General features: G+C 42.0%; 1 protein-coding gene across 5 annotated transcripts in view; it reads left to right on the top strand.

Moving 5' to 3' along the window:
* Positions 1-16,291, top strand: part of LOC139332432 (ral guanine nucleotide dissociation stimulator-like) — a 50,955-nt gene that overhangs the window by 18,346 nt on the left and 16,318 nt on the right. Inside the window, exon 1 of one of the 5 annotated variants that reach the window (XM_070964388.1) lies at positions 6,155-6,523. The exons of 3 other annotated variants lie outside the window; for them this stretch is intronic. In XM_070964388.1, the coding sequence (XP_070820489.1) occupies positions 6,335-6,523 (189 nt within the window). In that variant the 5' untranslated portion in view covers positions 6,155-6,334. Of the gene's footprint in view, positions 1-6,154; positions 6,524-16,291 lie in introns of those variants that run through there. One more of the 5 variants, XM_070964389.1, reaches the window with a different exon arrangement.

Consider the following 16,291-nt stretch of genomic DNA (forward strand, 5'->3'; position numbering starts at 1 on the left):
TTTCTCCTTAAAACTACTGACATCTCAGCTTTTGCTTTCAGAATGACTGCTGCCTGGTTCTGTGTGGACATTTTCTCACGTCTTAAATATGATTTCTTTCTTTTATGACTCATATTCATTTCAAACAGTATCTGTCAGACTATAGTCTTGGACTCCAGTTGGATTTCATTCACAAAAATGTCAACTTCAACTCATTTTGACTGCTTGACACTTGCCTTAAACTTGTGAGTTCACAGTAATATCATCCGTGTCTTGTGATTAAATATCATAACAATTGAAAATAGATAAGACAGCAACAGGCTGGACCCCCAGGGCCATGCTGGTTTTATGCGTATTTATTGATTAATTGGCCTATGTAGTGAACACACTCAGTTAAAGCTGCACCAATCAGACTTTTTCTCCTGACTACTGATTCTGAAATCATCATGAAGTCATCCCAATACCACAGCTATCACTTCCTAAATTTGAAATCTGTGTAACAGCTACTTCACTGTGTCGAAGTCATTGGAATGAATAAGATATTATGTACCACGAGTGCAGTGGCCCTACAAACTGAGTCTGCTGGCTGCAATGACCCAAACACTGTTTACGGCAGGACGAAACTGTGAATTTTTTAATAACATGGATTAAGAAGCTGTGTTTAAGAAGCTGTGCTCATCATTCATTGAGGTGAGCATCAGCTCTGATTTTAGGTCAAGACTTTCTGCCCGGTCTTTGATTTACTGGTGAAATTTTTCCAAAAGCAGCAGCACAACATTCAGTCAGTAATCAGACTCCTGTATCACAGTACGACACGTCTGCAAAGGGAAGAGATTGGTGCATTTGCGAAGACATAATAGATGCCTCTCTGACTATAATCTGATCCCATTAAGCGTCATTACAGTGTTCTGTCTTCACAGCGACATGAAACAGTGCAGAGGCTTGACCTCATCTGTCTGCTCTTGTTAAGAGCTGTCAAAGTGAGACAATAGGAAGAGCAGGAGGACGGCCTTTTCTCTGTCCACATCAGCCTCACTCTGGCCATTTGATTCTGAAAATCAGGAGCCGCATGACATAATTTACAAGTCTAATTGGTCTTAAAAATAGAAGTCAGCCCCCAGGTGAATTTTCTGGCTTTGTCTGATTTGCTGTCTGCATCTCAGATCTGTGAATCTCCTGTGAGCTGCTGTCCAATCAGAGATCCTCAGATGGGAGGGGATCTAGTCAACCTGGGGTCTCAGTTAAAGGAATGTGTGATTTGTGTGAGACTGAATAATTCACATCAATTCTGGGTTTAGAAAGCGACCCTATGCCTGATCTTTGCCAGATCCATGAAAAGTGTTGTTTGTACCTGTCGTCCCACTCAGCCGGTCAGGTTCTGTCACCCCAACACCTGTCTATCATCTCGATGTGCTGTCTTTTGGCTGAGCGGCTTTCACAGGTGTCAATGGAGCAGACAGAAAATGTGGGATGCTCTCTGAATGTTCAGCATAGAGGCTCATTTGTTTTCTTCTAGATTTTTTTCCATGATTACTTCTCATGGAAGGCTCTCATGGAGGCTCTTCTCTGAGAACTTCTCATATCCCGAATATTTGTGTCAACCTGATGAATATAAATCCAGTATTTTCTAAGAGTCCTTTTAGCTCTTGTTTGCTCTCCACTGGCTCCTGTATAGAGGGTTTATCTGAGCTGCTTTTTGACAGCTGCTGGAAAAAAGATCTGTGCATCTATAGATTTATAATCAGTTTATTCTCATTTTATTAACCTGCTCTTTTCCTCTTATGTAACTCCGTACTCTGCCCATGTCTGGCGCTGCCATTGGCTTTTATTTGTTACATATTTATTGTTTGTGAAGGACTGGGGAACTCTGCGTGCCTGGCAGCGGCCCAGTACAACCACAGGCCTCCACTGCTGCCCAGTCAGCCTCCACTGGGGGTGAAGTGCCTTGCTGAACGGCATTCTGACAGAAGTAAAACTTCTCAATAACTTTCTGCATTGTTTGGCGTCATCTGGACAAAACATCTTACTGAGGTCACTGCTCTGATTGAAATTTTGAACCTCATCATCATGAAAGAGATCTTTAGTCGGTCTGGTCGACCGTGTTAAGCGCGGCCTCCTCGTCTTCATGCACTTTTGTCAGGCTCTTGCTGGGTGTGGTCGACTTCTTTAATTATGCTGCTTCGTATCTATTTGTGTATGCATCTGAGTGAAAGCTTGTGGTTTGTGTGTGTGTGTGTGTGTGTGTGTGTGTGTGTGTGTGTGTGTGTGTGTGAGAGAGAGAGAGAGAGTGAGTGAAAGAGAGAGAGAGTAAGGGAGGCTGTTAGCGTCACTCTCCTCAGGGAGCAGTAGACCATGTCGGAGCATCAGCCAGAGCCACAGCAGCAGCAGCAGCACAACATGCTCTGGTATTGATTTCCAGCAGATGGACGCAGAGCCTTAGTTAAATCACAGCAGACTAAAAGTTGGCTGTCCCTTTGAGCTCTTAGAAATGTCTGGGGTTCAGCCCATGCCGGCGTCTTTGGAAGACAAATCTGATGTTTTACACTGAAGCTTCTGCTAATGGCAGATATGTTCTGTGACTTTCCATTTTGATCCAGAGGTTGACACTAGCAGCTCATTTGCAGCTCTTCTTTTCTGCTCCTCATCGTCGTATCGAGCATGCTGTTCTGCATGTCTCTGCGGGTTGTATGTCTGAAAGACAGCAGCTTTTTCCTTGAAGATGTGACAGGAAGCAGTCACATAAGACGCCACCAAAAATCGGTTGCACCCCTTTTTGGAAACTGTCTTTACTCCTTTCTTTTAGGTTGAGACATTGTGGTGTTCGATGCACTGCAGTATACCAGGTTGCAGTTGGACTGGTCCTAAATATCGGTGTTTACAAGCTGCTGTCAGCTGTTCACAGCTTGCTGAATGTTGAAGTAGAAAGGCTGACAATAATTTCCTTAATCCCACATGCTGCCCCTCGTTAGAGCACCAAACGTGAATTAATCCACCACTGAAAATAGTTCCAGACAAATGCGGTATTTTGAGAGCGCTTTGATAAAAACCACAATGACCAGTTGGTTTGGAAATTACTGAGCCTTTTTAAAATATATAATTAAAAACAAAGTCAGAAAGTATTGAGAGGCAGACTAACACGTTGTTAGTTTTGGTCTTGTGATTATGTGAATACGTTGTTTGCAGTCACGTGATGAGAACAAGCCATTTTTCTGTCTTTTTTTCTTGCCTTTCTCACCCGTATGAGCAACAGCTTTTGGTACTTGATAAAAGCTCCTCCTGGTAGGTAAACGACACAAAACAAACAGCATTTTGAGCGTGTGTTATATTGCTTCCTATGCAGACTTCAACTGGTCGTTTTTTTCTATCCACAGTTCAAATATATGTTGAAATGGACAACTTTTCATCTAATTATGGGTTTTTGCATGAAAGATCTGCTTGTGAGCCATTCTTAACAACGCAATATTTTGATTTTATTCTCTGTTTGTTCTTTTTTCTGCTCTCCCGTTTATTCTTGCAGTTGTTTTCCCAGTGTGCGATCAACAAAGTCTTATCTTTTTGATTCTCTTCTTTTCTATCTTCTAAAGACAGAATTTTGCAGGGAAACATTGTATGCTTCTTTTGCATTAAATATCAGCTGTTGGTAACTTAAGTACAAAAGAATCAGTGTCAGTATTGATCTTGAAAAGTGGTATCGGCCCTTCACCATTCTCTCTCTCTCTCTCTCTCTCTCTCTCTCTCTCTCTCTCTCTCTCTCTCTCTCTCTCTCTCTCTCTCTCTCTCTCTCTCTCTCTCTCTCACACAAACACACACACACATTCATGCTTTTTCTCCTCCAGCAGCTGCAGATTTGCGAGTTATGAGGCGCAGCAGTGATTATGAAGCCTGGTGATGAGAAAGGCCAGAGAGGTCAGACATGTTTGCGGTTGGATTCAGTCTCAGCTGGTGCAGCAGATGTTTTTGTTAAACAATCTCAATCGCATTCACACCTGTTCTCCCTGTTGGTGTGTCACTGTGAAAAGCCAGTGTGGATTACATTTCGTTCTCTTCCCAAAGCATTTTTGAAATAGATAAATGTTAATTAAAGTGCAACATTAATGAATTACCTGTTAAAATACAGGGCCGCCAGTGCGCTGTGTTCATTTGATTTGTTGATGTTGATGATGATCTGCTTCTCATTTAAAACAGGCTGAATTCATTTGAGTCTGTAATCATTTTGAAGGCTTGGCAGGCATCTTATTAAGATGATAGATGTCTTTGTGTGGCATGAGACGTTTGTTCCTGACATTGGCCAGCAGGAGGCAGTGTTAGAAATCAAACTGACAGGCTCCTGCTGTGATGAGCCTCCAACACTAGTGTGTCAGTTCAGCAGGTTTACTGCAGTGTAAAACTGGAAGTTATGGTTATTTCGGGTCTGTGAGGAGTTGTGCTTTCTTGCATTTAAAATAATGGATAGGATCTTAGTTTTCCCAACAATTTCTTTAGGTGGGGAACTGCAGATCTTTGTGTTTAGGTGTTGTTTCTTCTTCACAGAGAAAGATTTGCAGTCTGTGTTGTCAGTTTTTGCTGATTTGTCTCAGACTTGGATCTGCCATTCACTTTGTATTTTGTTTAGTGTTGAAAATAGTAGTTTTATTATTATTCCAGCTGTTCAATAATGAGGTTTTGCTGCTTTGAAACATATCATCATCTGTAAATTAACAGTAGAGTCTGTCATTGAAAAAGGTAACTTAAAAAAGTGAGATTAATTAGTGATTAAAGCATCAAAAGTAAAAATACACATTATGCAGAATTGCCCCTTTAACACTGTTACATATATTTTTTCCTCTTGTTATTTGTTATTTATGCATTGAACATGCAAGCAGTGTTGTAAAATTGTAGCTAGTCATGGCTGAACCAACTTTTTGCCACTTCATGTACTGCTGGGTAACTTAGTATTTGATCATATATATGGTATGGTATGTGGATATGGAATATTTTCCTCTAAACTGTGGTGGAGTAGTATATAGAAATATAAAATGAAAATATTAAAGTATAAGTACTTTTTAAATGGTGGCCAGTACTACTTGTGGTTAGTGCTACTGTACTGGGCTATTTTCTGATGTTCACAGTGTAAATGTGTGTTTCCATCAGACAGCAGGGACAGTAAACTGTACATCAGTGTGTTTTCTTTTCCCATACCAGCCCGCTGCCATAGTGAGAGCAGAAACAACACACTGCCATCATTTCCCAAAGGCATGACATAAGAGTGGGGGAGTTCAAGGCTACCTTCAGGAACACCTCGTAAATTTGTATGTCATAGTAAACACATTGTAAATATTAACTTACTACACAGAATAGTCCTTGTTAGAAAGCAAAGAAAGGGCTTCGTGACAAAATAGCGGTTTTACTCGTGGTTACTTGATGGAAATTGTATGCTGATGAAAGCCTACTTGACAGAAATGCAATATTTTGATATTAGTTGAATATTCTGATAAATTTCTTTATGCTGTTCATACAGGTGTATATCCAGAATTTTAATAATGCAAAAAGTTATTTGGTGTATAAGATAAAACAAGAAAATTGAGAAAATGTACAAATATATAAATTAAAACTCAAAACTCATAAATAGCAACCTTAATTAGGATAAGAATTAATTGATCTTTAGAGTGGAAAATCACATGTTCGAGCAATATATGAAAAACAAAAGTATAGATACAAGAAAAAAACAAAAGAACAGACATATTGTAAAAACAGATACGTCATATATATTACAATAATTTGCTTATATGCATGATTTGTGTGTTATGGGAAAATGGTGCAAATATATGTGTAATAATATAATATAAAGTAATATGTGTATATAGCGTATGTAACACATTACAATTAATAGATTTATACTATCATTTATCATATGATTATTTATTGTTTTGTTTTCCTGCATTTTATTATTCTTATAATTATAGGTATAGTTAACATCAACTGCTCATTGTTGGGTGCTTGTGTTGAGGTGAAACATGCTCTTGTTTTAGAGATTAGAAAGATCAGATCAAAGTTGCACGGAGTCATATATGGTAACAGGCCATAGCACTGTTTTCTCAGAATGAATATAACCAGTATTTCAAGAACATTATTCCTCCCTTACATCCTCGGTGTTGATATTTCCGATTGCCATGAAGGCAGCATCGGCTGGGGGCGGGGTTAGGAAAAGCCCCCGTCTGAGTCATGATTCCCTTAACGCTACAGACAGCAGCGATGATCCAACACAACCGCAGCACTACCGACAGCAGCAGTGACGCTCCGGTTTAAAAACGCATCTAAAAACGGTCAAAATGTCGCTACCTTTGCCGTGACTGAGCACTCGGTTCCGCGGGCATCCATGGTCTATTTTTTGGGGATGCAAACCGAGGCGCACCGCGTCAAGCCGGGACAGCTGGTCGAGATGTTTGACTCGTCGTGGAGGGTGCGGAACATTTGGGACGGGGTGAGGCTGGAGGTGGTCGAGGACCGCAGCCCGGTGGTCCTACACAGCTTCACACACCTGGACCCGGACCTGCCGCTGCTGGAGGTGAGGAGGAGGACGGGGGAAGTGGCGGGGCCGGGGCTGCAGGAGGGATGAGAGGCGGCTGAGGTCCGTTAGATGATGCGGTTTGTTGTGTTGTGATCAGGAGCGCGTGCGGGCGGATCCATTACCCAAATTGCTTTTGAGGGATTCGGTTTGGGTTCCTGGTTGATCGTTATCTAATTGGCACCAAATAACACATTTGTTAAAGTCATTCCTACAGAAAAACTACAGAAATAGAGACAGATTCACTGTTGTCTGCTGGAGCTCTGGCTCTTAATTGGTTGTGGCAAACCCACTTTCTAAGAAAACAGTTCATTAAATATTTAAACAACTTAAGAACAGCTCTATCCAAAATATGCAGTAAACAAATTCTTAGTACAAGATGATGCTTTTTCTTGTCCTCAGATTGCCTAATGTAATCTAACCTGAAGACTTCAACTAATCCTATATTTTTAATCCGTATTACAATAATGTACATCCATTTAAACATCTTATCAATGGCAAATGCTGAGTGGTGAGAAAATATGGGCCAGGACTCTGTATGAAGTCATCGACCAGACAAGCCGGTATAGCAGACAAACTAATACAAGAACATTAACGGTGAAAAATATTGAGACTGTTGAGACACTCCTTAGACGTTGGCAGGAGAGGACTGTAACAGGATGACTTGCTTTTTTCACTGGTTTCACCCCTGTGGTTATCACTCCCCCCGTGCACACTTATTCATTTCAATACTGAAGAGACGCCTAATGAAACCCTCTGGTGCAGATGTCACTCAGTCACCAAACTGTAGTGAAACACTGATACTACTGATACTGAGAATAGATGGTATGTTTGTCATGTCAAAAGTTGGTATTTCCTGCTATGTTCTGAGATCCGGAGTTGTAAGTAATGACGGGGTCTATTAGAGATCAGTGGTCTGCGGGGGGGTGGGGGGGGGGGGGGTGCATTAAGACACAGCTGTGATTTAATTTAGCAATTCTCAAATTGAAAAAGCTGGCACTTGGGAATGTTTGGTGACTGTTGACTCAGACGATTAATTGATTGTTAAAATAAATGCTGCTTATTTTTTGCTGAGCAGCTTATTGATTAATGGTTTAAGTTCTACTAAACGCTAAAGGCAAAGTCAAGGGTTCACTACATTAATCAGGATTCACTCTCTGAGGTACAGCAATGTCTCTACTGTACTTCGCAGCAGTCCATCCAGTAGTTGCAGATATTTTAGTCTGGACCATCCGACCGACACTGCCGTCCCCAGAGCCACGCCACTAGCACTGCTAAATATATTACGCTAATGCTTTCCTGCCAGTGTATTTTTTTATCCTGATCATCAAATTCACCTCATTCCATCCATTGTGTAACTTTCCTTTTCAACCCGTTTCACTGTTATCTGTGAAAGCTGTCCTTTTTAACAGATTGAGCAGAACATTCTCCATCACTGCGCTCCTTACATCTTGTACATTCGATCAGATAAGGAGGGAGGATGAGTAATCATATTTATTGGTCTTATATAAGGCCTGGGATCGGACGAGGACAACATCACGTGGAGACCATCTGTTCTCTGCTGTCTGTCCACATGTTCTCTTTCTGATTCTCTGCTCTGTTCGTCATCAGCGAGGCCTGGACTGATATCACTAGCTCATTATTAAAACTGTACGTGTCCCTTTGCGTTTCCTGAGCTCAGCTCTCGTCTTCAGCTAACCTGCTCCGCTCCGACTCTCTGCTCTAATCTAATCCTCTCCTCTAACACAATTACCTAATGCTTAATCCCCCTCGTACAACGGCCGAGGGGTTTCCTCCACAATTGGCGCCTTTCTTCCCTCAGATCAGAGGCTGAGGTGAATGTTATTCGACGTTGTGCTTCTGTTACAGTATGAAGGGTCACTGGGGATGATGTGGAGGAGGGGGTGAGTTGGAGTCAGTCATTTGTTGATCCCTCTAGCTCATTGTAACCAGCATCAGAGTGCAGTTTGCACGTATTGTGTCATGTAGCTGGGGGGATCAAATGAGGTTTGCTAACAGATCATCTTACCGCTGTGTTCGGCTTCTGATGGTGTCGCCCCAGTTAATGCAGATTTTTCTTCCTTTTATTGTTTACCATGATAAAAGGCGTGAAATGCTGCTAAAATGTGACTTTCGTAGATAAAGAAGTAATGTTGGCTTCATGCTGGCTGATCAGTTTGGGTTTTTTATTTGGTTACGCACAATCTGAAGTTTAAGCTTCAGTGCACGAGTTGCTGCTCATGTTTGATTTATGTAATATATTTTTTAATAAACTGTAGCCAGACTGAACCATTGTGACTGAACCAAGGCCACTATTTGCCGCAGACACCCTCCCACATAAGATAAGAGCTGGGTAATCATTTATTCTGGTGTTGATACTGTGCCTACTGATTAGGGCTGCAACCAACAACTGTTATTGTTATTGATTAATCTACTGATCATGTGTTTCAGTGAATCATTTGGCTTATGAAATGTCAGAAGGCTGTGAAAGCTCCCTGTTGACATATCTTAAATCCAAGCCTGGTGGCTTCAGAAAGCTTGTTTTGTCCAAAAACCATCCATAACTTCAAAAGTGATCAGGTATCGGTCATGTGGGACAAAGGAAAGCATCACATTCTTTAAGTTGAGATGCTGAAACCATGAAAAACTGAACATGTTTTATTGGAAAATTACTCAGAAAGTAATTGATTATTGAAATAGTTGCAATTGATCAGCTACTCAATGGAATTTTCAGCATACAAGTTCATATTACAGAGAAGCCAAATGTCAAATGTAGTCTTAACACAAGCAGCTGTACAGGAACTCAGACTACATGAATTTGTTTAAAATTGCGATTTACCATATGAAAATTGTCATAGCTGTACACAATACATTATTTGGGAGCATCTCTTTAGTGTTCAAGCAAGCAGTGTCTAACAGTGTGTCACTCAGCTGTGTGAATATCACGTGTTTCAGCCTTTTTTTGATATGTTTTGTTTGAAATTTATGTGACTGTGCGGTGCCACTGTAATCGTATTTTCATGGGAGCCAAGTAAACGACATCGACACAAATGTAAGAAGCTGCAGTATACAACTGTGCATTCAGCTAAAAATAGCCATCATTAAGAGTGGACTTCTGAGAGCTTTAGTCCAGAAGCAAAGCAGCAGGATTAGAGGCCAAGCTGACATAAAACACTGCTCAACAAAGAAAGGACTGCTGCTCATTGAGACTGTCTCAAGAGGCCTTAAACACTATGTCCTTCAAACCGTCGCCTCATTCAGTTAATAATCACTTTGTGCTGGTGGCAGAGGACATCACAGAACGAGGCCTGCAGCTCCTGGACTCCCAGGACAGTTCAGACCAGTTCAGGACTGTTGGACAACCGAGCCTGAACAGAGCTGCTATTGTCTCTGTGGCTCCGTTCACCTTCATGCTTCACAGCAACTCGGCTTGGAAGTCTTCAGCTCAGTTTTTGTAGGTCATCAATGCTCAGCTTTGAACTGATGGTGAAATCAGCGACACAGAGCTTCTGTAACTGATCCGAAACATGGTCTGATTGTCCTCAGTGCTAACAGTGACTCAGCCAAGCTTACGAACAGTGCCAGATGAATGATATAATAACACAGTAAACTCCAGTTAACCCACATGGAAGAAGTAATCTCATAGGCAATCAGAAACAAACAGAATATCTCAGTGCAGACACAGGAGATTAAACAATAGTGGTTTAGACATTCCTTGTTGTCATGTTAGGTGCAGGTATTTTTATCCATTTGACCCAGATCTGCAGTGAGGAAATGTGACTTCAGCGAGCCGTCAGCTGTTGAGACTGAATAGAAAACGCAGGATCTGAAGCACGTGGAGGAGATGTCATGTGCGGACACTCTGGGCTGCAGTGTGAAGGAGTGGAGGTGAGCTGGGGGCTCCTCTAATTGATCAATGCACAGGCGGAAGTTTGGCGTCGTGGTGAGAAACGGGAGCCGAACCGTCCGAGTCGGTACAGAGGCACTTTTGTTTCCACGGTTCATTTTGAAGAGAGTCGAGTAGCCGGCAGACAGAACGACAGAAACAGACAGCGGCTGGAATGTGAAGGCCTGATGCCTGGAAAAATACTTAAATCGTCTGATTCTGCACCCGCTGTCTGTCTGGTGTAGTCTAATTACCTGTTTTTACGTAAGGCAGCTTTGAAAAACATATTAACCGATGTAACTGATAGAGACACTTTTAATCAAAGATTCCACCATGTGACTGGAGTGAATCGGAGGGGTTCTGATCACCCTGAACAGCAACGAGCTCCATGAAGATGCCTACTTGAATTTCCCATCTGGACTGAGTTAAAATATGGGACAAAATCAGATTCTGAGATATGCAGCAAGCAGGAACCTCAAATCTGAATCTGTCAGTCTATAAATTTTACACTTCAAAAGGAATATTTCTGCGTTTTTTGATGAGATGAGAAGATTGATGTCAGCCTCATCTCTGTGAGTGTAAACTGCAGAGCTGGAGCCAAGACGGGATTAGCCTATCCTAGCATCAAGGTTCACAGCAGGGAGATCTCACTGTATCTCATTAGTTCAATCCATACAGAAACTAATTTACATTAGTTTATTTTAGGGGGAGTCATGCGCTGAAACTACTCCATGCACAGTGCTCGTGTGCAGCTGTCAGTACCTGTGAACACAGATTTTGGTTTTGGTCTCTCAACAGGCATGATGGTTTTTGGGCAGGCTTAGTTTGAAACTTTCGTTCTGTCAGATGTGACATCCTCTGTAGTAACTAGGGTTGGGCAAATATATCAGCTGTCGTCGACAGTCCATCTGCGGTTGTTTTTCTTTTGAGGGCGCGATTTTTTGTCATTTTATTTTGCTAAATTAATGGTCTGCCTCCAAAGACTGAGTGAGAGGCGCTGCTCAGTGACAGACCCAGCAACAGCAGAGAGAGGCAGCGGGGAAATACAGCCTGCAGAGCCAGAATATTTTCACTTCTAACTCTGGGAATTAAGGGCTTATTTTGACCAAACCGGAGCTGGTGATGGAACAGTGGAAAGACTAAAAAAAAGTGAGTTTTGTTTTGTTTCTGCCGAGTTTGAATGAACGTGTTTTATGACGAGTTGAGGTCAGTGAAGGAGAGAAACTTGAATTCAGATAGTGTACAGTTTTTTCTGTTTAATAGGGAAAATAGTTGGAAGAATATTTTCTTTGTTGACAGTTTGTGAATTAAGTTTGTTTATTCTTTGACTAAAAAACTAAGAAATGTAGCAAACTTGCTGCTTGTAGTGGCCATTGGAACATTGTAACATATCCCCCAACCCAGTACAGTATGTCTAGAAAACAAGAAGTTTTGGAGCAAAAATTGACACTTAGTTGGCTGTCAAGGACACAAAAATGGATTTAAACCTTTGGTCACACAAACAAGAGATAGAGAAAGAACATCACAAAGTGAGCTTGCCTTATAATTTGTTCAAAACAAGACTTCAAAGTATTCATTATCGAGTCAGGTAGTGAATGCAGGGACAAAGCAGGACAGAAGGTTCTGGAGGGCTTTGATTTGATTCAGCAGGATTGTCTGGTCCCTCCAAAACAAGTAAATACTCATATTCCAGAAGCTGCAGCTTCAGAAAAAAAAACAGGTCTGTGTCTGTGAACCAGGTCATCTGAAGCCCAGCAGCAATGTACAATAGTAAAGGCAAGAAAAGGTGAAAATAAAAGAAACTGGGACAAGGTCACTGCCAGAATCCCCACCAGACTCCATTGAAAGATAAGAGGTTTATTCTCCTAATGAAACTGTGTGCATGCGTGTTGGTGATTGATAATGGCTGACAAAGCCAGTTTAGCGGCTGGCATGTGTTGCTAATACCTGTCACAGCAGCTCTGTCAGCCAGTTTTCAGGCAACACACGGACAGCAGTGCACTTAGCCACGGGTTAAATCCAACTTTCGCTTTACAATTAAACAAAAAGTACAAATAACTCGAAGGCACTCGAAAGAAAACAAACCTCAGTCGGTCCTGTCACTTTGAATTTACATCCATTTCTTGACGCTGTAAACAAGCCCCGAAGATTTGGAGTGTGTCTTAAGTTAAAGCTTCAGAAAAATAAGAATCTGATGGCAGGAAATGTGAATTGAGGTATTCTATAAAATCGAATCAGTTGTTCTTTGGCCCACGGCTCATCTGTCAACTTCATTTCACAGAAAAGCATTGTTCACGTTCTTATCAATTTTTTGCTGGAAGAGAAACAAACAAAGGCAGAAAAATAGAGCCTTTGAAAGAGAAGGTGTCCAGAATACACAGAAAGTACTGCATCCCCTGCGTCTGGGCAGGGACAAGTGGCAGCAGAAGGTACGCTGTCTTACGCATGCTTGTTCAAAGAAGAGAAGAACAGAGTTTTTGTTTCGTAGGATCAAGACTTGATGTTTTCAGCTCCGTCACACTGACATTTGTTTCAGTACTGGTGATCGCTATGCTACTCATCAGCCTTTACGCTAATATACATAGAACATTTCCTTCACACGGAAATGGTTAATTGACGTATTTGTCCTTTTATCGTTGTCATCTTTTAACTATAGTCTTTTATTATTATTATTATTATTATTATTATTTATTTCTAGTCTATGCTATTGGATGGATTCCTATGAAATTATGTGTTGGTTCTTTTAAATCTTGTTTGATTTTAGTTGCAATAATGTGTTTTATCATGTATCCACAACTTATTACACTTAAAACAAGTCATGATATTCATTCTCTCTGATGTATACTCGCTCAGTCAGTCAGTTTGAGGATAACATTTAGCCTTTTCACTGATTCTCGTAAAGCGAGGATTACAATGAATAAACAAGGTTTTGCCTGCCGATGCCCCGCTGCCTCAGTATTTAGACCCCTGTAGAGTTTTCTGAATGCTTGAGTCCACCCACTCTCCTGCTGTGTCTCTTGCCCCACATCCAAATGACTTCACCGGCTCTCCGCTGCCATTGTTAACAAGAGGAAGTCGCTGGCTTGTGCTACAGGGTTGTAATGGGCGCACGCTATTGTTGGCTTTGTTTAGGTGTTGACTGTTTTAGGGGGCAGGTTTTCTCTTTCCACTGGGAGTTTCCCTGATGGTCCACTTAGAGAGCGAAGTTCTGAGGGGCTTTCTAAGGGTCATCTGCAGTGTTTCCCCTCGGGTTACTGCTTTGCGGGGTCGGATGGGTCTCAGGGCCAAAGTTACTGAACATTTGGACCTGAACAAACAAACCTGAATAAATAAGAGTTAAAGGAGTCTTATTCTACAAGTCCTACTATGTTTTATTTTATTTCCCAATGATCCAGACTGCATCCCCAAGGCAGTAGTAAGGGAAACTCTGAAAAGGGATTTCCATTGAGGCAGGTGTGTTTTCTGTTGACGAGTGTCAGAGTTTGGCAGACGCTCTCAGAGCACTGTTAGGCCTTGAGGGGATTTGGCTCAGAGTGAGGGTTTACTTTTGTCCCTGTGTGTTTGTTTGAATCTGTCCCAGTGCCAGGTGGCTGTGTTTATACAGACTGTACACCATCAGATATCAAGATGGGAGGTTTTTGTTAAGCGAGATAAACAATTCTGGATTTCTGGATGAAGAATCCCGATTGTGTTTCTGAGCTCAGGAGCGGGTCAGCCAGCAGTTTAGCCTGCTGTTAACACTGAGGGTGAGGCTGGAGTGTTTGAGGTGCTGACATCTGTATGTCGCTCCCTTAAAAGTATCATTCCCATCTACTACAACCTGGGTCATATTTCTGTAGTTTTAGCTATCATTCATCAAGTTCATGTCAATTAAATGGCAAGCAGCAACACAAAACAATAAATCCATTCATTCAACAGTAGAACAAATCATCAGGCTCATGTGGCTTGATTTTCCCTTTCCCTCCTTGTGGAAACTTATTTCCTTTTCTCTGTCATCACTCTTTGCTGACACTTTTATTTGCCTCACATTCCTCCAGCCCACATGCACATTCATGGTCATTCATAGTCAGGATGGTGTAGGTGAAATGTACATCTGATAAGTGTTGGAGCGAGTGTGGAGGAGGCCAGCTCTGGATGCCAGACATTTCTGTGGATCCTGCTGCAGTTTTCCCATTTTCTGACTTTATTCAAACTCATACGAGGAGCCAAGAAACACTTACCAGAATGATGATATGAATAAGATACAGAATAGCAGCACTATCCATCCATCCATCCATCCATCCATCCATCCATCCATCCATCCATCCATCCATCCATCCATCCATCCATCCATCCATCCATCCATCCATGCCACTTATTCCTTTTGGGGTTGCGGGGGGGCTGGAGCCTATCTCAGCTGTCAACGGGTGAGAGGCGGGGTACACCCTGGACCGGTCGCCAGCCGATTGCAGGGCAACATATACACAGAAACAACCATTCACACTCACACTCACACCTAAGGGCAATTTAGAGTCACCAATTAACCTAATGAGCATGTTTTTGGTCTGTGGGAGGAAGCCGGAGTGCCCGGAGAGAACTATTCAGTCCATGTATTTGAATTTATATTTCACACATTTAGCAGATCGTGCCTCTGCTGTCAAATAGTAGACTGTGACAGTTAACTTGTGCTAAGTAGCACTGACGCAAAGAACTACTGCTAAAAGGTAGGTAAAACAAATGTGAGCACAAAAGAAGAAAGAAAAGCAAGGTGAAAGTCTCTCACAGTTACATATCGTTAGATGTCAGGCCTCTTAAAAAGAGATCATGGGTTGGCGGTGGGTGTTGAAACAGGTTCGTGGCTATCTCTAGGAGCCACTTCCAGTCTGTAACCAGGATGGTGCCAATCTGGTTGACTAAGCAGTGAGTCAGGCTGAGGGAATGTGAGAGACCTACTTTTAAAAAAGAAACGAGTGGGATAGCTTCCTGTCCGCAGTTCAGAGGAAATCCCTGTTATTTACACTTTCTTTTTTGTTTGTCAGAAAATTCAGCTGCACTGGGATCCAGTTAGAGACACTGTGGCATGAGAGTCAGAGTCCGCCACTCGCTGTCTGCTGGAAGATTGAATTGCAAAGATCTTTCCACATTTTTTAGCAGAGGTGTTACTTGAGTGCCCACAGAGGTTTCGTCTTGTAAGAAATGCGATGCAAATCAAGGGGTAGTCTGGATGGTCCCATCATTGGCTGCAAGTGTAAATTGCTTTCTTCAGATTGAACACAGCCTGCCACCTGAAGCCAAAGCCCTTCGTTAATTGAAGTGGTCTCACTCACTTCTGCTTCCTGACTTTCTGCTGATGGTTAACAGGTAAACTTCTGTCTTAATTTTCAATATTTTGTCATTTTAGCATTCAAAAGTCTCATCTTAGCTCAGCTTTTATCAGTTCCACCCCTTGTATTCAAACTTTTCAGCCCTTGAAGTGACACCGTACCCTTCTATTTGAAGTATTGATCGTTCACGGCTTTGTTCAAGTTGTAGGCCGGGTTTGGTTATCATGGCAACGCTCGTCCTCACTGAACAGGGATGAATAGGAGTATTATGGTGGGAATTGACTTGGTGGATGGAGTGAGACACTGCCCTTGAGTGCTGCATTTTTCTGAGTTTGAAGCGATAGCAGCGTGGCCTCTGTGGTTTGGCTGATAAGCACCTCTCCTGCTGTCAAGGCCTCAGCCGCAGCTGTGCCTCAGCCATTATACTGTACAGTTCAGGGGTTTGTCCTCTCTCCCCTCATTTATCTGTCAAAAACACTCTGTCAGGACTGAAGTTCAGGTCCTGTGTTCACTTGGGTCTTCACTCTTCTGATCAGAGTGGAAAAGTTTTTCTAGTTTTTGTTGAAACAGAAGTCACAG

Source organism: Chaetodon trifascialis, chromosome 6 (assembly GCF_039877785.1).
Source record: "Chaetodon trifascialis isolate fChaTrf1 chromosome 6, fChaTrf1.hap1, whole genome shotgun sequence".
In the NCBI taxonomy this organism is placed as follows: Eukaryota; Metazoa; Chordata; class Actinopteri; order Chaetodontiformes; family Chaetodontidae; genus Chaetodon; species Chaetodon trifascialis.